At 38.1% G+C, this 23,912-nt stretch overlaps 1 protein-coding gene and 1 long non-coding RNA gene across 3 annotated transcripts; both read left to right on the top strand.

Annotated features, from left to right (window-relative positions):
* The first annotated feature begins 776 nt into the window (after positions 1-776).
* Positions 777-13,898, top strand: dlgap5 (discs, large homolog-associated protein 5). 2 transcript variants are annotated; one of them, XM_079852286.1, is made up of 20 exons: positions 777-894; positions 1,866-2,086; positions 2,168-2,349; positions 2,864-2,920; positions 3,373-3,406; positions 3,560-3,634; positions 4,114-4,194; positions 4,312-4,389; positions 4,549-4,577; positions 4,663-4,838; positions 4,940-5,179; positions 8,369-8,457; positions 9,401-9,561; positions 9,650-9,748; positions 9,839-10,082; positions 10,956-11,616; positions 11,721-11,778; positions 12,378-12,546; positions 12,655-12,692; positions 13,007-13,898. In XM_079852286.1, exons 2-20 carry the CDS (start codon positions 1,867-1,869, stop codon positions 13,109-13,111), a joined length of 2,796 nt encoding a protein of 931 aa, XP_079708412.1. In that variant the 5' UTR covers positions 777-894; position 1,866; the 3' UTR covers positions 13,112-13,898. The 2 variants fall into 2 exon arrangements, with proteins under 2 accessions (XP_079708412.1, XP_079708413.1); XM_079852287.1 differs by lacking the exon at positions 12,655-12,692 and having other exon boundaries at positions 13,007-13,284.
* Positions 13,899-17,408: 3,510 nt separating this feature from the next.
* LOC307147525 lies at positions 17,409-22,663 on the top strand. The gene is made up of 3 exons (XR_013819320.1): positions 17,409-17,699; positions 20,907-20,984; positions 22,377-22,663. It is a non-coding gene; the product is annotated as an uncharacterized lncRNA (long non-coding RNA).
* Positions 22,664-23,912: the final 1,249 nt, after the last annotated feature.

Here is a 23,912-nt window from a genome sequence, read left to right as displayed (position 1 = left end):
AAAAAGAGGAAGAAGCTGGATTTAAAAAAAATACCCTTTTCATACATACCCTTGATTCTTATTAATATGTCATTACCTGGATGATCCATGTTTGACCTGAGCAGTTAAACTGCCCAACGTTCTTCAGAAAAATCCTTCAGGTCCTGCAAATTCTTCAGTTTTCCAGCATCTTTTGCATATTTGAACCCTTTCCAGCTGTGACTGTATGATTTTGAGATCCATCTTTTCACACTGAGGACAATAAGAGGGACTCAAACACGACTATTACAAAAGGTGAACACATTCACTGATGCATTATGCAAGATGATGCATTAAAAGCAGATTAAAAGCCAGGGGGTGCTCAGGACAAACAAAGCACTCAAGAAAAAACACACAAAAAAAAACAGTTGTGGATCATCCAGGTAACCACACACATTAATAAGAATCAAGGGTATGTAAACTTTTGAATGGGGTCATTTTTATAAATTCATTTCTTTTTTTGTCTTGTGGACTATATGTAAAAAATAAGTCATCTTTTATGTAAAATATCTGATTCAGGACAGTACTAAATAAAAAATAACATGCATTTCGTATGATCCCCTTTTATTTTGTTAAAATAATTAACATTTTGCAGATTCTGCATGTGTGTAAACGGTAAATTAAAATCAGTTGACAGGATTTGCGAATGGGAGGCGCATAACTCGTCATCTAAATTTGACCAATCAACGGAGGTTTCTGTGTTGGGGAGCAGCCAATCAGAAGAGACGTATTTCAGTTTCAAAACTTGGCCTGCCCGCCATCTTGCAAGTCGTACGCCTAGGACAGTTAAACGTTTGTTTACTGAAAAGATATTGCGAATTATTTAGTCTCCGGATAAAACCTCCTTGACTCCCGTAAATCCACCTTAATATAAAGGTAAGAAATAGCTCATATTATTTCTGTCAGTTTATAATTAAACTTAGTTTGTCATTGCGTACGACTTCCAAACGTGCTAAACGTGAGGTTTGTATAGTGAGCAAAACTGTGATCATGTGTTGTTTCGTCAGGAAAGATAATATTTGAATTTTTATATTTTAAATGTGATAAAATATTTGGTTCGAAATTTACTTTTTACAAATGACATCTTGCCTATAAGAAATAAACATGTATTTGCTTGACTATGGTTGTATTTGATTTGTTTTTACTTAACGTTAGAACAAACAGGATGCGCTGAGAATGAAAATGACATGTAATATATAACGTTATATATATATATATATATATATATATATATATATATATATATATATATATATATATATATATATATAAATAACATAGGCATATAATATAGAAATAAATAAAGTATATAAGAAAACATTAAATGTTACATTGACATCATCCGTGTTTTTTATACCAGGTCAGCAAAAAAAATAAGTTATTAAAGAGTCTGATTAGAAACGCTGCCTTTGATGTCAGCAACAAAGATATGAAAGCTTTTAATCTCACTTGTAAAATTTGAAAAGTCTATTTATTCTTAAACTGTCCTAACTATTTAGCAAAAATCATGAATATACGGTATTATTTACATGTACTGCATTTGCTCTAAAAACAGACCTGAGACCAGTTTAGACTCATTATAAACACTGTCACTAGTATGTTAAGTCTAACCAACTAACGTTAGCTACTAGCAGTTTGTCAAATGAGACAATACACCTGTTTAAGTGACTTTTTAAAGTAACTTGCTTAAAGTTATAGCCAGTTTTAAAGGAAAAAAATGAATGACTAAGTTGTATGACTGGTCTAAGCGGTTTATGCAACCGGCCACTGCAAACAAGTTTTGGGCCCACCAATAGAGAACCACTGCTTTAGGTAATTGACTGTTCTTGTTGTGAAAACTCTTGTAGGATGGACTCTCGCTTCGCTCACCTGTACAAGCGGGACAGCAGTGTGTCTATGATCCGGCTTAAGATGTCCAGACGTCGGTCTCAATCTCAGAAAGAGAACCGAGAGAAGGTCCAAAATCTGCGCAGGCACCTCGACCAGCTGCCGGAGATCGAGCTCTCAATGGATGCATCCAGCATCATGGCCACCCAAGACCAAGCAGCCAAAACAAAGACAGCTAATGGTTAATATCATAGTTAGTTTAGTTGTTTGATTTTGTGTTGGCATGGCCTTGTTTTGAAGTAGTTACAATTGTTCTTAACAGTTGCAAATGCTGCTGCTGAGGAGAGGAAGAAGATGCTCTCTCGCTACAAAGAAAACAAGTTGTTGCAGAAAGAGAAGGAAATGCGGGAGAAAGAAAAGAAAGGCGTCTTTAAGGTCGGCCTGTATAAGCCTCAGCCGCTCGGGTATCTGCCTTCCAACACTGCTGCACCAGGCAGAGGCAAGGTGAGTGATGGGAATATCAGTTTGAAAAGTCAGTCTCAGACTATAATGAAGAGTAGCCTACTTACTTATGGTGCTTTCAAGTCATGTCGAAAAGATTGTATTCACGAGTTGATTGAACATGAAGTGAACGCCACCACAAAGTCGTAAATATTTTATAGTACTTTTTTATTTACAACAAAATAAGCTAATTGACTGAACAAAATATAATAGCATTGTAATATAACAATATATGTAGTGATAGTTTACAGTGTCTTCATAAAAAATAACAAAATAATAATAAATAACATTAAAATTACACACCTTTGTTCTTCATTTTTTAGAAGTAAAGTTTAAAAGCCTTGCTGTATTTTTTGTGTAGTTAATTTAGAGAAGGTACACCACCATCTTGCTCTGACGAAAGTGATTTGAACAAACAAGACGCCATAAACATGAATTCTCAACTCGTAAAACTTCCCAGAAGGACTTGAACGCACCATTAATTTCCCATCTCATTTCCCATCATGATTCATGACAGATCGCAGAAACTAACCAGTCCACACGAGTGACCCGCTCAATGATGCAGAATCAAAAGGTATGCAAGCATGTAATCACAAAATTAAATGATTTTGAATTAAATGAATTAAATGTTGAGTTTTCAAACAAATTTCCCCTGTCATTGGTAAACAAACATAATAGTCTTGCTGCAAACTGAAGACTGGAGTAATGGTTGCTGAAAAATTGCTTAAAATTACAGGAATTAATTCTATTTTAAAATGTATTAAAATAGAATACCCTTGGTTTAAATTGTAATATTTCGCAATATTACTGTTTTTACTGTATTTTTGATGAAATAATTGCAGCCATGGTAAGCATAAGAGACTTCTTTCAAAAACATACCAACCTCACATTTTTGAACGGTAGTTTTATGTTCTCTTGCCTAAGTAAAGTACGTGGTGCAACTTTTACCTTTGGATTTCTGTAGTCACAGTTTGAAATCATGTCATTTTTGTTTTATATTATCTACTTCTGTTGTTGTTATTACAGCCTGCAGTTGAAAGACATACTGTTCCAAAGAAAGGTTTGTCCTGCTTGTTCAATTTCTCTGGTTTTCATATTACCAAATGCAAATCATTCTATTTGATCAAACTGAAATGGTTTCACTACTGTTTGTCTTGAAGCGAACTGTGACGCCTTCATGCTGTTATTAAACACTGTTATTGTGTGTGTACAGTTGAGACCGTATCGACCACCAGAGCTCCAACCAAGAACAACTGCAAAACTTCCATCAAAACCAGAGCAGCTACAGGTAAAACCACTCACTTAAAGTTAGGAACGTGCAAAAGACGCAAGTGGAGGATATCGTATGTTAACATTTTCATATGTACACTACTGCTCAAAGGTTTGAGGGTCAAAAAGATAAGATGAAAAGAATCATTTTAAAGTCTCATCCTCACCTAGGCTGTTTATACAGAAATACAATAAAAAGAGTTATATTTTAAAATGGTATTACAATTAAAAATAATTTTCTATTTTAAAAATGTAACAAATATAAATCTTCAGATTGATCCTTCAGAAATCATTCTAATATGCTGATTTGGTGCTCAAAAAACTGCTTAAACAGTTTTGCTGCTTAATATTTTTGTGGAAATTCGTTGATTTAAACGAATTGTTTTGTCACATTATAGTCTTTAATGTCTGTTTTTATCAATTAAATGTGTCATTGCTGAATAAAAGTAAATTCTTTCAAATAAAAAAAGCAGATGCAGACAATTATCTATTTTACAGTCGAATCATCTGTGAGAGCTCCAACCACACGATCAGCTGCTAAAACAACACCGGTAGCTGTGGTTAAACCAGTTGCTGCTGGTGAGTTTTATTTTAACATTTTAAATCTTGGGCTTTTCCAAAAGCTTAGTCTGTGTGACCTTTATTATGCTCTAGTTGTGTTACATGTGTGTAATTTAAGCCACTTTGGTGATTTAGATTCAAGGGCTACGAAAACGAGATCAACTGTTAAATGTCCTGCAGCGCCCTCTTCTGGCAGAGGGAAAGCCATACAGGGTAATGAGCCTACGGTTATTTTCTACTGGCATGTTTTCTGATATTATATATTGTTTTATACTGCCACGTTGCTCAGATGGAAGTAATATTTCATCAGTCCAGAACTACAGTATGTTTGTATAGGTGTCATTAATAAGTAGATCTCATAATCTTACACAGGCAACACGAAGACAGCTATTGAAAATAAGGTGAGTTGATCTGTCATATCTATCTTTTTGGTTTTGAAATTTTTCAGAAAATTGGGGATTATATTTTATGCTTGGATATTTTTAGCCTGCTGAGAAAAAGGACACTGCAGTTAATTCTTTGGTTCCTGAGGAAGAGGAACCCAAAGCTGCTCCCCCCTCATTTGCTCCTCAGGGATTCGTGTTCCAGCCTCCTGTTGGTCTGAGTTCCTTCGAGCCTGCGCCCCTCTCTCCACAATCAGCCAGTGCCTTCCTCTCACCGAGGTACCTTTTGAATTCGATTCTAATAAACAGAATGTGTGATGCCTCTAAGCTTTATCACATAAGCTGATCTGAAATAATACTATCATATTTCTCTTTTATAGCTTTCTGCCTGAAGCCAGCAAGGAGCCCACCTTCCCCTCTCCCCCAAAACCTGTTCACCTTACTACTTCATTCTCATCCTCTCCACCTTCTCTGTCAACCCTTTCACCAGATCTTCCCACCACCCCTCCCTCAGTGTCCTCTCCCCCTCCTGTCCCATCCTCCCCTCAGCCGTCCACCTCTGCAGCTCCATCCGCTCCTTTGGCCCCCTTGGAGCCTCAGCATGATGTTGCCTATTTCAGGTGAGGCAGATCTCTGTCATTAAAGGGGTCATATAATGGTACATGCACTTTTACAAGTTGATTGTATTGAAATGTGTGTTGGCAGTGCCTGTACCAGTGGCGGATCTAGATATTTTTTCCTGGGGTGGCATGAGGTTTCAGGAGGGGGGCAATGGACATTATTCATAATTTAAAATGCTACGGATTTCATTGAATGTGTTTTGTTCTCTACACTACATTACACGGAGTGGGAGTCAAATCAGAGATGTAGCTGGGTTTTTGGATGGTGTGGGTCTTAATTTGTGAATTGTGGACCCTTTCTCTGTGTAATCACTATCAACAGTCTGTGTAGACTAAATTGTACTGTGTGGAAAAGCAATTCTTAGGGAGTTTGGGGTCAGGGGCGGTTCTAAGGTCAGTGGATATTTGGGGCTTTAGCCCAAACTAAAATTTGGTATTTTTATTTAAAGGAATTAATTAATTATAAAAGCGATTTAAAGGAATAAAGAAAAAGAAAGGCTTATTGTATTAGTGAAATAATTGCAACTATTTGCAAATAATATTTTATTTTTAATTATGCATGCATTCTCTCTAAATGAATCAAGGAAATTATAGCATATTTTCAATTAAAAAAGGCAAAATTTAATAAATAAATAAATTAAAAAAGTTGAGTAATTTGCATCACCGGATGCTGTCGGTAGTTGAACATTTCTATTGTTAAACAGTCAAATATTAAATGTTTATCTAATTACATTTTAACAGGCATTCGTTCACTTCTTTTACTTCTTTAGTGATGAGCTAGACCGCTGAACTTTTAGCCATCCTAAGTACAACAAACAGAGCAGTGCGTAATGGAGTGCATCAGAGCAGCATCAAGAATATCAAATATATTACAGTGAAGTTTATTGCCAATAATAATGACAGGTTGTAGAACTCTGAGCTCGCGCAAAACGCATCTTCAGCACAGTGACTCATTTAAACGCCTCTGATTGGCCAATGCGTTCAACAGACATGTCTGTGATTGGTTACAATGCTCAACGCTGCAAAAGCACGTCATAAGTACCTTTAATGCAAAGGGAAAAATATAAATAAAACTGTAATATGCACTTTTCATGATTAGGTAATTGCGGCAGCTGTAATATTATTCATATTTATTTTTCTGATTAATTGTTTTGCTCTATGAGAAAGACAAGGTAACAAAATATTCGGGGCTTAAGCCCCCTTAGCCCGCCAACCCTGTTTGGGGTTATGACACCGCTTAGATATCTCAGTTTAATTTGGCATGTTAACCATTTTTCAAAATTGGATAGTCATAGATGCTGGGAAAGTGGATGCATGCCAATTTTGTGACAGCAGTAGTATAAACACACACAAAGAGCTAGACTAACGTTAGACCCTTATCTGACCTGACCATCATCGAAACATTAGATGAGACAACAAAGTACTGCAGATGTAAATAACGTAACAATGTGGTTGTTGCAGGGTTAACTGTCTGCTTATTGACTTTTTCGACTTGGTGTCAAATTTACCTCTAAACTCACTGCTAACTGCTTATCAGCCTCTCTTCTCCGAGACACTGTGTACTGCAGATGCACTGTACAGCCTGCCCATGCTGCCAATGGTGAAATTCCGCGGGGTCGCTGCCGTGCTCGTGATGGGTGAAACCATTGTGAGGGGGAGGGGATTCTAAAATCGCCGATTTCTGTTTGAGAGGAGTTTAAGTATTAAGAGTTTAAGTATATAAAATATACTTAAAAAAAATATTATCTGATCTATAAATGGGGTGGCAAGACTGTATCCCAGGGGTGGCAGCTGCCATTACGGCATGTTTTCTATGTACAATGTTCTCAATATAATTCATAATCCCACGTTTATAATGAACAACGCGTTATGGTTATTGTTATTACAAACGGTGTACACAGAACAGAGGGGCGGGGTGAGCAAAGCTCATTATCATTTAAAGACACATGCACTTAAACGGCGTGCTGAAAACAGAGCTGTTTTTGACCAGGTAAAATGAGTGTTTTCTTACAATACTAATGAGAATTTTTAAAGTATATTACAAACTTTTAATTTAGACCCTAAAGAATCATATTAGCTTGTACAAAAATGGCATTATATGACCCCTTTAATAGAACTGACTCGTTGGTATGTTGTAGTGTTTTAGTTATGCATTAGTCTCCATTTATACACAGCTTTCTGCAACCATGGAACCATTTCTGTAATTCATTTTAGGGGCCATTTACACGACACTGTGTTCAACTGAAAACATAAAACTTGTTTTGCGTTCTGGCTGTTCCTTTACACAACGTTTTGAAAACAATACCGTTATCATCTGCCTTCAAAAACGTGAATCTGTGAAAACGGTGACGGCATGCACATGCTTATTACGCGTTTAGAATGCTAATGCCGGTTAAAAATTTTGTCCGACTTGAGACCGCGCTGATGCCATGTGACTGTGACACATGGCATCAAAGTGCCACGAGAGCGATTCGAGGGCAGCCACATGATTCATTCTGCGCAGCTTCTCTAGAAAGGCTTCACAAGCGCTGATGACGACAACTGTTCCACGATTGGCCGGATTCACCGCATGACAACGATCACTTGTTTATTCTAAAACCTTCAGTTCCACTAATGCTCACAAAGCAGTTTTTTATAACAGTAAAACCTCCTTTCATTTTTAGTCGTGATGTTATATTGTCAATGTTTATCTGCGATGCACTTTTTCCTTTCAGTAAACAGTCATGTGCGATCTTAAACAATATTCAGCACAGAGGTATACATGTGCATAAACACACTTTTAATATCTTAAACTTAACATTTAATACATCGTTGTCGTGTAAACTTACCCTTAGTTAAATTATTGATACAGCAGCTCTAGAGAAAACTGTTATGTCATTGTCCTGTTCAGTTCTCATACAATGTTGTCAAAGCAGGCAGATCAAATATTAAGAATAATAAGTGTCCCCAATTTAGCAAGCCAGATGCGACAGTGGCAAGGAACCCAAACTCCTTCAGGTGACAGAATGGAGAAAAAAAAACCTTGGGAGAAACCAGGCTCAGTCGGGGGGCCAGTTCTCCTCTGGCCAATGAATGAACAGTGTATGATTATGATTCAGGCAGCAGTACGGGTCAGAAGTCAGATTGGGTTCGGAATATTCAAAATATTTAATGCTAAATATTAAGTGTATGTTGTTTCTGTTTCAATAGGTCAGTGATGGCCAGTGAGACTGAGCATTTGACTGGGCTTTCTAAGCTGTGGGAGTCAAGATTTGATGATACGTCTATCCCGGAGGAGAGTAAGACAACTTTGAATTAAATACCAAAGTCTAACACAGTATCCTAACTAGGTTTGATGCAAGCTTTCCAGCAAGGATTAATTTTTCTAGTTAAAATGACACAATCAAAACTAATTAGAACATATTTGATGTTTATCATCGTCTCTGTTGGATGGAAACCTTGTATCTCCAAAAATGCTGCTTTTCAGGAAAAAAAAACACTAAAATAATTAAATGCTGTTGTCAAAGCTGATGTGGCTTTTTATGTGTTCAGACACTTGCATATACCATTGTATTATTAACATTTTACCAAAATCAATCTCAAATGTAGTTACAAGGTTTTTGACCAGCGCCTGTTAAACATACGTTGTCAGTCATTAGAACGGCCGCAGTGCATCATATTACGTTTTCATCAACTTTACTGTAGCTATGTGGGCGCTCAGTTTTTTGTCATTTGACCAAAATCCCATGTTATTAAAGATGAAGTGCTATGCAGAGGCTATTTAAGACAGTATTGGCTATGACTCAACAACAAATGCTAGACTGAGACCCTCTTCTCTGGTCCTCGAATACACAAGACATTAGCCTTTATAAATGTAGTGATTCTTGAGTAAAGAAAACACTGTACTTATTCAAAAAAACAGTTCTTTACTTACCCTTGCATTGCAAACAAGCATATGGTCCAAATGTGTACTCCACTTCATTCACTATAGAGTCGTGTGGACTTATGAGGTTTTAATGACAGTTTGATTATCTAATGCATTGCAGATACAAGATATAGTCACAAGCTCTTTTTAATATTTTTCATTGGGTAGATTTGCAAAACCCACAGACAGATGTAAAGAGTGACCAATAGTAATGATTTATTAAAAATAATAATAATAATTAAATATAGAGATACAATGTTTCCTCCAGACAACTATACAGTTATATGAAGAAAGTATATTTCTCCCTGTCCGTGTAGTGCAAGACCGGATGCGCACGGCTGTGGGCCAGGCCAGACTGTTGATGAAAGAGCGCTTTGGCCAGTTCAGTGGACTGGTGGATGACTGCGAATTGGGGCGCGGAGAGAAAATAACAACCTGCACTGACTTGCAGGGCTTCTGGGACATGGTGTACTTTCAGGTGGGTTGATGTTCCCTTTTAAAAATGCTCAAATGACGTCCAACCCTTGTTTAATGTTGTTGTTTTTTTTTTTTGGTTTTTTTTTAAGGTGGAAGATGTTGTTAAGAAGTTTAATTCCTTGAAAGAAGCAGAAGCAAGGGATTGGAAAGAGGAAGTCAGGCCTGTTGTCAGAAAAAGAGTGGCCAAAGTAAACCACATTATCAGCACCATCCTTTATTAATCTTGCATTTCAAATGTGAAGCGTGTAATTCTCATATCCCGTCCTTTTCTGCTACAGAAGCCTCCTGCCGTAGGAGGGAAGGCCGGAGCAGGTGCAGGTGCAGGTGCCAGCGCTGCAGTGAAGAGTCGACTGGCTGCTGTGAAGGCTGCCATGAGAGCCAAGCAGGCTGAACAGAAAGCTTCTGAGACGTCACACAACATCCAGGACGATGCAGATTCTGTTCCTGCGGCCCCTGCCGCCACACAGACTGTGGTGTTCCATGGAGGCTTCTTCCAGGTGGAAAGCCCAGTGAAACCATTAGGTAAGACTGAACTTTACTTGTCTTTAGCAAGCATGAGTTTTTTTGTTTTTTTTTGGATATTATTTGTTATTTGTGATATTGAAAAGTGACAAGAATTATGAAATTTCAATGGCATCAAAAAATGTGATATCATAACTGTTGTAACGTATGCCGTTAGGGACCAAGGGAGGTGATAGGAAGGCTTAGGCTTAAACCAGGATAATCCAAAGAGAATGAATTTTATTAATCAAATATCAAAAATTGGGGTGTAAATTACAAGTCTGTGAATACGAATGAAAAAAAAAAAAAAAATTTACAAACGCTTTACTAAGCACACACTTTTTCTAACAAAGAACAAAGTAAATTTGTTTGAAACAGCACAAACGCAACCTCATCTTAACCCACTGACCCCCTTCCTCCTCAAAGGCTGAGAAGGTCTGGCTTAAATACCCTAAATTCCCACCAGAATAGAAATTCCCACTAAACTGACCTCAGCTGAATAATGACACTGTTGTCTTTTTAGAGCTGCTTTACAGCAGAATTGAATTCTGTTTGTCATTGAATCATTTTCCTGTTTATCACTGTAAAGCTGCTTTGGAACAATCTGTAATGCATAAAGTGCTATATAAATAAAGCAGTTACGAAGGCAATAAATATTAGTATTGTAATTTTACTGTTCTGTAAAATAAAAATAACAATAATAATTGTTTTATAGTACAATGCTAATATTTCTTTTGTGTATATTTCTTTAGTATTTCTTTTTATAATTTAAATAATATTCAAAGGGAGAAAAAAATATATTCCTTAGTCTAGAAATTGTTCTTTTTGAGTTTAACTACACTATCCTTTTTTTATGTCTTTGTGTTTTAATCTGTATCATTTTCTTCTTTTCAGGTGCTGTCAGACGATCTTGTCGAATCAGTACAGTTTCTTCCCCCTGTGCTTCTAAGTTCAGCACTCCAGGCAAGCAGAGCAGATCTAATGCAGTCTCTCGTGCCTCCGCTCTACCCTGCGTGTTTGCCACACCTCCTCGAAACCACCTCGATGTATTGCCTGTTTCCACGCCTCCACAGTCTCCCAGAGCTCCTCAGATCAGCCCTGACCACAACCAAACCACACATGTTTCGCCAGACACAGAGCCCTGCTCTAACAGCCGACCTCATGATTTAAGCTCCACCTGTACCTCACACATCCAACCAGAGATCAGTAATGCAGCAGAAAAAAGTCCAGTAGACCAATCACGAGACTTTCCCATCCAGTCCGAGCATCTCGCAGATTCTTCGGAACCTCAGCTTGAGGAATGCATTCCAGAGTCTATGCTCAGTCCTTCCTCCCAAGAGGAACCACAAGAGGACATGGTCTCTGAAGCGAGTTTGCCTGCCCCAACTGGAGCAGATGCTGGTTTAGATAGTCTTGCCCAGTGCTCATCTCGCACCTCTTCCTCAGAAGCAGAAGCAGAAGCACCTGCTTCCCCTGTCCTGATGCCCTCCACACCAACCAAAGATCTCAGCATTTCTGCAGCTCTCAGTAATGAGGTCATTTCGGCCTGTAATAGGTATGCTGTGCTTTGTTAATATTAGGCCGTCTAATTTGTTACATATGAGCCACTAAATATGGCATAATTCATAATCTTTTATACTCTTTCCACTGTTTATATAGCTCCCCTACCAGAGAGCTTCACACAGATGTTGAAATGACTGGAATTCAAGATGCTGAGGTGATTTATCTACCAAATCCAACTAGAAATGCACAATATTGTGCATTGTGTGTATATGTATATATAATTGTTATCCATTTATATTAGATATTTAATTGTTCAATCTTCCTCTTTTTATATTGATTACCTTTTGCTGTCATTAATAATATATAAATATTTAATAACACTGTTAAATGTATCCTTTAGCAAATCTCAAAATGAATATCCCTTTTTTCATACTGTACACATTAAAAACTGAACATAATCATTTTAAATGTTACAAATGAATTTAGGCATCACAAAATTATAGTTATTTTAAATTTATTTAGACAAAATAGTATAGAATTTTAATAACGGCTATTTATTGGTTATTGGCTTTGGCTGTAACATTATATAATTTTGTCAGCTTATCACTATCGGCCAACAATAAAGCTACACTATATAGCTGTTAATGTAACTTGCCAAAAATAAAAAGGTTATTAACGACAGAGTGCAAAAAAAAAATCCATCCTCCAAACTATGTCTTTACCTCTAGCCTCTAAGTCCTACTATTAGTCAGGAGAGCTTTTTTTTCTTTTACTTGAGAGTTTATGGATCATGTTCTGATGTATTTTTCCCAGAATGCTACTGGTTTGGACTTTGAGCGTTACCTGCAGCCATCAGTGAGAGACGGCATGTCTCCAGGTCTTGCAGCAGAGAGGTTTTCCCTTGGGGTGGAGGATGCTGAGATGGAGAGTCCTGTGTCTCCGGCCGAGGAGCGTCGTCTTGATGTCTTGGCAACACCTACAGGTAGTTTATGTCCCTCATATCACATCATAATGTTATTAATGCTCACATTATATGGTTTGTTGGGGGGCACGTGGGCACTCACTTCTCTCTCTTGCACTCCTGTCTCAGTTCTTCCCAGAATGGTGTTCACACCCGGGACCAGTCAGGTGGATTTACATCTTTCCTTTATTAACTGTCTTTCAATAGGGTTCCCACTGTTTTCCAGTCATGGAAATTCACACAATTTGGATTTTTAATCCAATAAAATATATTATAGATGTGCAACTAGTAAAACAATTACTACAGAAATGTTTGACTTAATTTGTATTAATAAAATCTTTAATCCTAAAGATTTTTATAATTTTAATAATAAAAACCACCATTTTATGTTTTCCATGACTGGGGGAACCACTATTCTATCACACTTTCTGAGAGTTGTCAGCATTTTCATTTTTAATTTGTCCATAACCTTGTGTTTCAGATGTCAGACAATCTGTTGCTGTTCACCCCAGAGCAGAAGGAGAGAGTGAGACCATCAATGTGTGAACGTGACCTGATCATGTTCACTCCTCCCACAAACAAATAAAAGCACATCCACTCTTTGAATGTTTAAATTTTTTGCTTTATTAAATTAGATTCCTTTTGATACTTGTTCTTCTATTTGCTACTCACTTTTTGTACTTTATAATTAGTGTATTTATATACAGGAATACTATTTCTATGCAGTTTTGATCTCAGAAAATATTAAGGCTTTAAAATGTCAAAATTGTTGTGCACATTAATAAAATCATAAGAAAAAAACCAATGCACTTCCATTCTTTCAATTTACTTTTTTCTTATTCCTGCTGGTGACTGACTGTTTTGAAATGACAGACAGATCACAGGGGTCATAGAAGTGGGCGAGTGATTAACATTATTGTTTGGAACCTCTTTCTTATAAAACATATGGGTTTCAAAAAAAAAAAAATACTATTTTAAAATACCTTGTCACCATCTGCAAGAGAAATTCTGGTCTTTATTAACTTTTTTTTTTTTTTTTAGTAATTTATTCAGTAAATGTGTTTCCATCGTCCTCAATTGAGCACATAAATTGTTTGTTGGTTTTTTTGTTTGTTTTTTGCAATATCCTGCCGCCAATGCACCCTAAACCCTCATTCAGTATTCCCTACGTTACTCCATTAATAGCAGAGCCGGACAGTAACGGAGTACATTTACTTGAGTACAGTACTTAAGTACAATTTTGAGGGATCTGTACTTTACTCGAGTATCATTTTTGGGGAGTACTCATGACTTTACTCAAGTACATTTGAGAGGCAAATATTGTACTCTTTACTCCGCTACATTTCTATCCATAACCGTGAGTACCCGTTACTTCTTCTAAAAAAATAATAAATAAAAAAAAAAGGAAAAAAGAAAAAGCGAGCGACAGTGCGCGAGAGAGGCCGAGTGTGTCTGCGCGCGCGACCAGCTCTCTCTCTCTCTCTGCTCGTTCATTCAGTTAAACATGCGCCCTGTCACAAGCGGCAGTTCATCTACTTTACTCACCGATCAAATAAGACTTTGGCGGGACAAAAATTCACTTTGGCGAGCGCTAAAACAAGTTCAATGCAGGAAAATTCATGCGTGAATTTAACTGAGTAGTACATGACCATGCACTCGCACAAATGGCACCACATACAATTTGAACTCGCACATTCTCAATAAAATGGTCGCATATTTGGTCGCAGTCTGGAACCCTGTGATTTGATTGATGAAAAAAAGAGAAACTCACATGTACACACAATTGTTAGCTGAATTTTCTTTTCTGATATTACACATTAATGTAAGCTGAGCATTTGCGTTGATGTTCTTGAGTATGCGGTGTGTTTAACACAGTCGGGTTCAAATGTGGGTGCAAAAAATCCATTAAAACTCTAGCAGAGGTTTGTCAGAGCGTTGCCATTGTGCTATTGCCTTGTGGGCAAGTGAAAATGTTAAATAAAGCAGCATGGTAAAAAGATGAAAATGACTTGATTTTACTTTCAATTTCTTTACATTCTCCAAGGTATTAACTAGGGGTGGAACGGTACATGTATTCGTATTGAACCGAATCGGTACGGGCGTCACGGTTCGGTAGTCTACATGAATTTACACGGAGAATACGGTATAAAAATAAATAAAACTCGCGTGCAAATTAATTAATGTAATGCGGAACTACTGTTAGATACGCGGGTTCTTTAGGGACACCTAATCTGTAGCCCCGCCTTAAGCTAGGTTTGTTTATACCTTCTTATACTGTCTATGGTTTATACTTTCGCCTGCCTCCGCAGCGCGAGCCTCCGCTGACCGTGCGCGCGCCTCCCCAAATGGACGAGGCATTTATACTTAGCGCTCGCCGGTGTATATTCTTTGAAACGACAGGGTGCGACAGGGTGTAATTGTCCTCTAAACCATCAGGAATCAGTGGTTTGAAGTAAGGTAGGCTACACTCGTGAATATTTATTTTAGTAAAACAACACTTTAGTACACCAAAACCACACAGCAAAATAATCGTGTAAAGCAGTAAACCAGATTATTCCTTGTGACATTAGAAAAAAAAAATGGATATGAGAACGTAACCTACAACTAAATTAACGTTATCTTACATAATTTCTAAACATTTTTATTTAGTTTTGTGAACCTTTTTATAAAACATGGCCATTTATTTTTATTTAAAGGGCTGATGTCTGCTATTGTAGGCTCATTTTGTTAATGTAAGCAACTAATTTAGACGCAAGAACTGGGTGCCGGTGCTGTGAGATGTACATGCTCGGCCAGATTCGGCTCGAAGTCGTGCGTCTTCGGATGCGGAGCCGTGCGCTAAAAGCCGTGCACTGCACACCGCCAAGCAAAATGTGGCCTTGCACACCCAACGCGCATGACCGCCCACACCACAATGACGACATTTTTGCTGCGCGCACCCTCGCGCTCGTGCGTCCACACATAAATAAGAGATGCTTTATTTTTAGTTTTATAGCTGATTGTCTTGTTTTGTTTACATCTTACTTTACACACTTCAGGGCAGGCTGTTGCAGCTAGCTCAGGGGAGAGACTGTATGACACTAGGTGGTACAGCCTGAGACATGCACAATAAAAAAAAAATTGCCTTCTGCATTTTTGTTTTGCTTTTCCCTCCATTGTACCGAACTCGTACCGAACCGTGATGTCTGAACTGAGGTATGAACCGAACCGTGACTTCTGTGTACCGTTCCACCCCTAGTATTAACATTAACATTTTTCATAACTCCATGTAGGACGTTTCTGTACATAAATGTAAGCACTATGGCAGTAGTAATGCAATATTTAGAAAATGTACTCTTGTACTCTTGGTACTCAAGTACTTTTAAAAACAAGTACTTTAGTACTTTTACTTGAGTAGACATCTGACTGTAGTACTTTTACTTGTACTTGAGTAAAATTTAGCAAGGGGTATCTGTACTTTTACTCAAGTAATAAAGCTGTGTACTCTGTCCGCCTCTGATTAATAGGCTACTTACTGTTCACTTGAAGAAGTGAATAAATACGAATGAGCGAATTCAGACAGGCGTTGAGCGTAAATCGGTTACACTCGTTATTGCGGTGCAATGTGGGATTGAATGGGTGCACTCAACGTCCACTATGGTCTTGAACACCACTAAATGGCTGTCCCCACAAATAGCTCCCTTTTTGAGGGTAAAGGGGTGATTTCGGATTAAGCCAAGGTATGTCGATTTGGCGAACTCGGATGACATCATAAAATCTTGCTCCCTCGACGTGACGTGACAAGTGTGTGAGGTGATGAATCAGCTTTGATCATAACCCAGCAAATTAGACGGTTATAGACCACTGTTATAAGAATTAAGGACTTTAAAGTAGGCTACTTCACACATTTTTTTTCTCCAGCACTTAAAGCTCAAAAGTTTGAATATTATCCAATTTAAATGTTATTTTTCCTTTGATTGTCCAGATTTGTAAAACAAAGTTTCACAATGTAGGAAAACTAACACTTGGTAAAATACAAACACTTTAAAATTACCACAGTAGATGGCGGCAGAGGAGCACTTAATTATTTGCTCATTAGTCATTTTCACTCCTTAACAGCTTTTTCAGGCGTATTGCTTTCCAAAATATATTTTAGAGATTATCAAATCACTATAATAACATAAAATAATCTGTTTGTGTCAGAAACCTGAAGCTGTCAGTCAATTCACTGCAAACTCACTAAAATAGTGTTAAAACTCCTTGTTTTAAACAATTAATCTGACTAAACTTCACAATGAATATTTTACATCGTGTGCACTTTGTTTTGAGAGGATTTGAGCGAATTCTCACTACCAGTAGGCTAATTCCCCTGATTGGTCATTATTTTCAACAGAAATGCATATCAGGCTACAATACTAAACGCTGCATAATCACGTTTTAAATAAACATCAGCTGCACTGTTGAACTATATGACAAATATAAGAACCACATTTTTAATTTAACAACCTTGAATTATTTGCTTTCCTCTTTTAATAATCAATTAGCCTACAAATTATATGTTGTCAAGCCTGAAAATGCATAAATGCCTCATTCCTCATTTGGATTTATTCATATTCCCAATTTGCGTCTAGACTCCAGAACAGGGGTGTCCAATCCTGCTCCTGGAGGGCCATTGTCCTGCAAAGTTTAGCTCCAACCTCAATTAAACACACCTGAACCAGCTAATCAATGTCTCACTAGGCATACTAGACACTTCCAGGCATGTATGTTTAGGCAAGTTGGAGCTAAACTTTGCAGGACAGTGGCCCTTCAGGACCGACTTTGGACATCCCTGCTCTAGAAGTTGTCACGGACTTTCCTCCCCTCCCTTCCCTACGCGCGCAAACACAAACACACACACACACACACACACACACACACACACACACACACAGACAGTGCTCCCCCTCCCCCGATTAATCACACACACCTGCTCATTGTCTCACCCGGCCAGCACCTCTGCTAGATAAGGACACTCACTCAGTTTTCACTTTCTGATCGCTCAAACTGCTTCTGTGTTGATCTCCTTCCAAGTCGTCTTGTTTATTGAATTTCTATCAGTGTTATCATTCATTCCTACATGTTTTACTCACCTGTGCAACTATTACCGTGCTTCACCAGTTTCCTGTGGACTACGCGCCTGCCATACTTGCCAGGTAAATGTTCAGCCAGGGGCGGGTTTACCTTTTTGGGGGCCCCAAGTAAAGTAAGGATCTCTGGCCCCCACACATTTTACGCCGAATTGCACTACAGTAATATTGAATAGAATAGGAATAGAAAGTGAAACATTTTTTACTTTAAAACTGCAGAATGTAGCGGGTGATATCAAGGCAGTAAAGTATGAATCAAGGGGGTGTGGTTAGCCAAGTATAAATATCAGGGGTAGGAACGAAAAAGAGTAGGTGCGTTTGTTTCTGGCCGGCGGAAATAAATCAACACTCGTGGTGTTCGTATGCGAGAGGTTCGCATGTGAATTTGTTTGGATCTTGGAGACAGGTATGAGCTGATTTAAAGTATTAATTTGTCTTAACATGGGGTGATTGTTTTAATACGAATAATAAAGGTATTTTAATGTTTGTATTTTCAGCTCTACGGAGCCCATTTGTTGCTCTTGTTGTATTTGATTTTTTTTGGTTTCGTTTGTTTGTTTGTTTTGGGTATATTGTCTAGTCCGCCCAGGCGCTTGAGCTGGTAATCGGGCCCAAAAGAAATGGGAAAGGCCCTTGGGGCGGACTAGTTTTCTTTTCCTTTTTTTTGTTGTTTGTATATTGTTTGTTCCCCCACTATTTATTATTGCAGCATGAGGATGCTACTGGTCTAGTGTTTGAACAGAGGAGCTATTTTTGCATGTATTTTATTTTGAGTTAACTGAGTGATTCACAAGTTTTTGTTTAATGAATTTAACTTATGGGTAGAATTTTATCCTTTGGGGATGGTGCAATTTGAGTCTCCTGAAGATGTTGGCCCTCCCTCTGAACAGTTGGGCCCTCCCTTTGAACATTTAGGGTCGTCAGTAGTGGAGGATCAAGGTCACGTGATTGAAATGGACAGGGGCCCTCAGTTAATAGAGGGAGGTCCTCGGAGATCCTCTAGAAGGACAGCAGGTCAACATTCTAATCCCTATCATTTGCCAAGATCGGTAGTGGAAGAAGAAGATTGAATTGTAGTCTGTTTTTTTACATCGTCGGGTCGTCGATGCATTTTGAGGGGGTGGAATGTAGCGGGTGATATCAAGGCAGTAAAGTATGAATCAAGGGGGTGTGGTTAGCCAAGTATAAATATCAGGGGTAGGAACGAAAAAGAGTAGGTGCGTTTGTTTCTGGCCGGCGGAAATAAATCAACACTCGTGGTGTTCGTATGCGAGAGGTTCGCATGTGAATTTGTTTGGATCTTGGAGACAGGTATGAGCTGATTTAAAGTATTAATTTGTCTTAACATGGGGTGATTGTTTTAATACGAATAATAAAGGTATTTTAATGTTTGTATTTTCAGCTCTACGGAGCCCATTTGTTGCTCTTGTTGTATTTGATTTTTTTTGGTTTCGTTTGTTTGTTTGTTTTGGGTATATTGTCTAGTCCGCCCAGGCGCTTGAGCTGGTAATCGGGCCCAAAAGAAATGGGAAAGGCCCTTGGGGCGGACTAGTTTTCTTTTCCTTTTTTTTGTTGTTTGTATATTGTTTGTTCCCCCACTATTTATTATTGCAGCATGAGGATGCTACTGGTCTAGTGTTTGAACAGAGGAGCTATTTTTGCATGTATTTTATTTTGAGTTAACTGAGTGATTCACAAGTTTTTGTTTAATGAATTTAACTTATGGGTTTGTTTTGATTCTTTGATTTCCTTTTGCTTTGTGGTGTAAAGGCTCCTTCTGTTCAGGTAGTTTGTGATGAAAGCATCCTCGTGTGTGAGATATATCTTTGTGTAAGCCAAAAATAAATCTTGGGTATTTTTCTATATAATGAACCTGAGTCGTGCTTTGTTTACTTTAGGGTGGGGTCCTGTAACAATAACAAAAATGTTCTACACTTTGGTAGGCCCTATGTGCTCCCATACGCTTTAAAATATAAACCTTGGTTTTGGATTCCTCAATCTTAATTTTGTCCATTATTCAATAGGCCTATTCAAAATTACACCGTTCATTTCGCTATGAGAAAATAAACCTCTTGGTTTTAGCTTGAACAACTGTCGTCTTATTGTGAAATCTGATATTCCGATTCTCAAATATGTGTTAGTGATTGTATTTTGTCTTTTAAACACTTTTATAATGACCACGTTAGATGATAACGGGTGATCGACGCTACGTTTGCTCTTCAGTGCAGAGAATCAGAGTTGTCGGATTTACAACGCGCAAATTCATCCACTTCTCCCGAAAGACATGGAAGTAAGTGGCCGGTAAACTGGGAGAAAAAAAAGTGAAAGTGAACTATCTAGTTCCCTAGCCTACACGATGTATATTTCTGACGTGAATAAAACACTGTCAAATTGGTTCTAAATTCCGCTTCCATAGACGTGTGTATTTTATAAATATGATTTTTTTATTCATTTTTTGGTATTACGTGTATTTAAATGAAACCTAAATTAAACGTTGTTTTGATGGGAAAAAAACTGTCCAGTCGTATGACAAGCACCGCGTCCGTCTCAGACTCAGCGGCAGCGCCAAAGCGCGCACGCCGATTTGGTTCGTGTTGTTAGTTTACCCAAAGATGAAAATGCCATACTTTACTCAACCTCATGTCGTTTCAAACCCATATGACTTTCGTGCTTTTTTGGGACACAAATGTGAAGAGACCTACTTTAATGAAATCTGGGAGATTTCTGTCCCTCCACTGAAAGTCTATTCACCCATAACTGCTCGATTTATGATTCTTAATGAACGTTTGAACGATATGTCATAGGCTATATAATCATCTTTAAATGGTATGGGTAATTGGCAGACAGATGCAAGTTTAAAGGTTGTATCAGTGATCTGAAATCACTGATACAACCTTTAATATACAAATTTGGTTGGTCTAGTCCAAACAGTCTCTGAGTAACTGAGAGAAATACTCTCCCAGTGTTGCAACTGTCCCCGGTCTCCCCTATGTGCTGCAACTTTTACCTTTGGATTTCTGTAGTCATAGTTTGAAATGTAAATTAAAATGTGTAATTGATTTTAATTTATATATAGGCTACTTCTGTTATTACAGCCTGTAGTTGAAAGATATACTGTTCCAACAAAACCTGTTTGTTTAACTTCTCTGGTTTTTATATTACCAAATGTGAATCATTGATCGATCAAACTGAAATGGTTTCACTACTGTTTGTCTTGAAGCGAACTGTGATGCATTCATGCTGTTATTATACACTGTTATTGTGTTTGTACAGTTGAGACCAGATCGACCACCAGAGCTCCAACCAAGAGCTGCAAAGCTCTGACTTCCATCAAAACCAGAGCAGCTACAGGTAAAACCACTCACTTAAATTTAGGAACGTGCAAAATACGCAAGTGGAGGATCTAGTTGCCAATGTTAACATTTTCATATTTGCTCCAAAGTTTGACGTCATAATTTTAAAGGTTCATGTTTGCCCAGGCTGCGTTTATACAAAAATACAATAAAAATCAATTGGTATAAATCCTCAGAATGGTCCTTCAGGAATCATTGTAATATAGACCTTATTCACAGCAGCGTCATCTTTGATTTTTAATGGGAATGAAAGCGAGGCTGTGAGGGACAGACATGCATCTCTTCAATGGGCTGTAGCCTACTGTTATTTAATGTGTTTTTGGATTGTTCTGTTCATGAAACACTGGAAAAATCTTTCCAAGAAATTTCAGTTGACAAACTCCCGACAATATAAGCTGTGGAGAATTGTAAGTAATCTAGGAGCTTTTTACAGCGGATGCCATTGGAAACACTGCAAGTCTATCCCTCACAGCCTCCCTTTCATACCTGTAATGGCGCTGCTCTGAATAAGGTCCATACTGATTTGGTGCTCAAAACATTTCGGAAATTGTGAAACCTTTTATTTTGGATTCTTTGAATTAAAAAGTTCAAAACAGGAACACTGTTTTTGTTGCCTTTTAGTCATGTCTAGGTTTGAATTTCTTTTTGAAGCTTTCCCATTGTCATGTGACTCCCTTACCCCTCATGTGATCTTTTCATTTGCTCCTTAGTATTTGTCATGCCCTGATTGGTTCATTGTTCACAGGTGTTCTTTGTCATGTTTGCCCGGTTATTTTGTTGGGTATTCTGTAACATAGCTGATGTCGAGCAGACGAAGACAATGACATAGCGAACCCAGGTGCAGATTATTTGTGAAAATCCAAGAACATGAAACAGACTATGAACAAAATCCAATATGTGATAAATCATTAATGGGAATAAAACGTATTTACAAAGACCTGGCACATGAGACAACTTTGTTAATACGTTTTATTCCCGTTAATGATTTTTCACATTAGGTTTTGGTCATAGTCTGTTTCATGTTCTTGGATTTTGGATTTTCACAAATAATCTGCACTTGGGTTCGCTACGGCATTGTCTTCGTCTGCTCGACATCAGCTATGTTACAGAATACCCAACAAAATAACCGCGCAAACGTGAGGGCTGAAATACACAAGGACTAATCACAAAAGGGACACATGTCATGTCCTTATTGGTTCATTGTTTTGTTTACAAGTACTATGGAGCGCATGGAAAAAAATCACATGAGGGGTAATGGAGTCGCATGACAAAACCAGACAAAACCTTGAGTCTTGTCACCATTTTCAATTTCACAAGCTAATACTATCTCAAGTGGATTTTTTTTTTTTTTTTTTAACTCAAGCTAACTGAAGATAATATCATTCCTTAGTTTGATTAGGCTTTTCACCTGGAAGGTGGCAAACTCGCTTCAGAGATGATGTCCTCTTGTGGTTTCTCTTGGGAGGAAGGACTGAGCATAGACTCTGGAATGCATTCCTCAAGCTGAGGTTCTGAAGAATCTGCAAGATGCTCGGACTGGATGGGAAAGTCTCGTGATTGGTCTACTGGACTTTTTTTCTGCTGCATTATGATCTCTGGTTGGATGTGAGGTACAGGTGGAGCTTGTAACAAAAAACAACTCATGCTTATTAAGGACAAGTAAAGTTCAGAGTAATGCAGTGGTTCTCAATTCCAGTCCTCGTGACCCACTGCTCTGCACATTTTGTATGTCTCCCTTATTTAACACACCTGAACCAGATCATCAGCTCATTAGGAGAGACTCCATGAACTGAACTGAGTGTGTCAGATAAGAGAGACATACAAAATGTGCAGAGTAGTGGGTCATGAGGACTGGAATTGAGAACCACTGGAGTAATGGTTTCACTGGGCTTTCCACCTGGAAGCCTCCATGGAACACCACAGTCTGTGTGGCGGCAGGGGCCGCAGGAACAGAATCTGCATCGTCCTGGATGTTGTGTGACGTCTCAGAAGCTTTCTGTTCAGCCTGCTTGGCTCTCATGGCAGCCTTCACAGCAGCCAGTCGACTCTTCACTGCAGCGCTGGCACCTGCACCTGCTCCGGCCTTCCCTCCTACGGCAGGAGGCTTCTGTAGCAGAAAAGGACGGGATATGAGAATTACACGCTTCACATTTGAAATGCAAGATTATTAAAGGATGGTGCTGATAATGTGGTTTACTTTGGCCACTCTTTTTCTGACGACAGGCCTGACTGCCTCTTTCCAATCCCTTGCTTCTGCCTCTTTCAAGGAATTAAACTTCTTGTTAACATCTTCCACCTTTAAAAAATAAATAAATAAAATAAATCTACTTTAAACAAGAGTTTGACGTTCTTTGAGCATTTTTCTTTGAGCAGAACTTCCTGAATTATCTACTCTTGTTTTAAACTGACGAAATTGTTCTTTGTGGTGATTTTTAATATCCATATGTCTGACTCCAATAGTTGTGCCTCTGAGTTTGTAAATATCACAAATTCTTTTAACTTCAAACTAGATGTATGGGGTCAAACACATAATTGCGGTCACACTTTGGACCTTGTTTTTACTTTAGGTGTGAGAGTCCACTGTGGAATTATTGGATATGACTGTATCTGATTGATCGTAAATGTATAGTTTTTTTGAATTGTGATTCACCAGCTATTAATAAGGTCTCATCCCACAACATACTGTATGTTCTCGCATCTTTAATGAGCAGTCTCTCAATTCTGCACAATGTTTGACCGTCAAAGCCCTTGCTTGTCTAAACACTCTAATAACAGTCGTCTTGTTAGTTTCAATGCAATCTGTTTGTCCTCATCAAAAATTTCAGTACCCCTTAAGGTTAAGTCTAAGTCCAGAGAAATGATAGCTTGGTTAAAACCAGACCATTCTCAGTAGTAACTGAGTTATGGTCTGGCAAAGCTCCATAGA

This window comes from Squalius cephalus, assembly GCF_949319135.1.
Source record: "Squalius cephalus genome assembly, chromosome: 19".
Lineage (NCBI taxonomy): Eukaryota > Metazoa > Chordata > Actinopteri > Cypriniformes > Leuciscidae > Squalius > Squalius cephalus.
The sequence above is the reverse complement of the archived record's forward strand: the minus strand, read 5'-3'. Positions and strand labels throughout refer to the sequence as shown.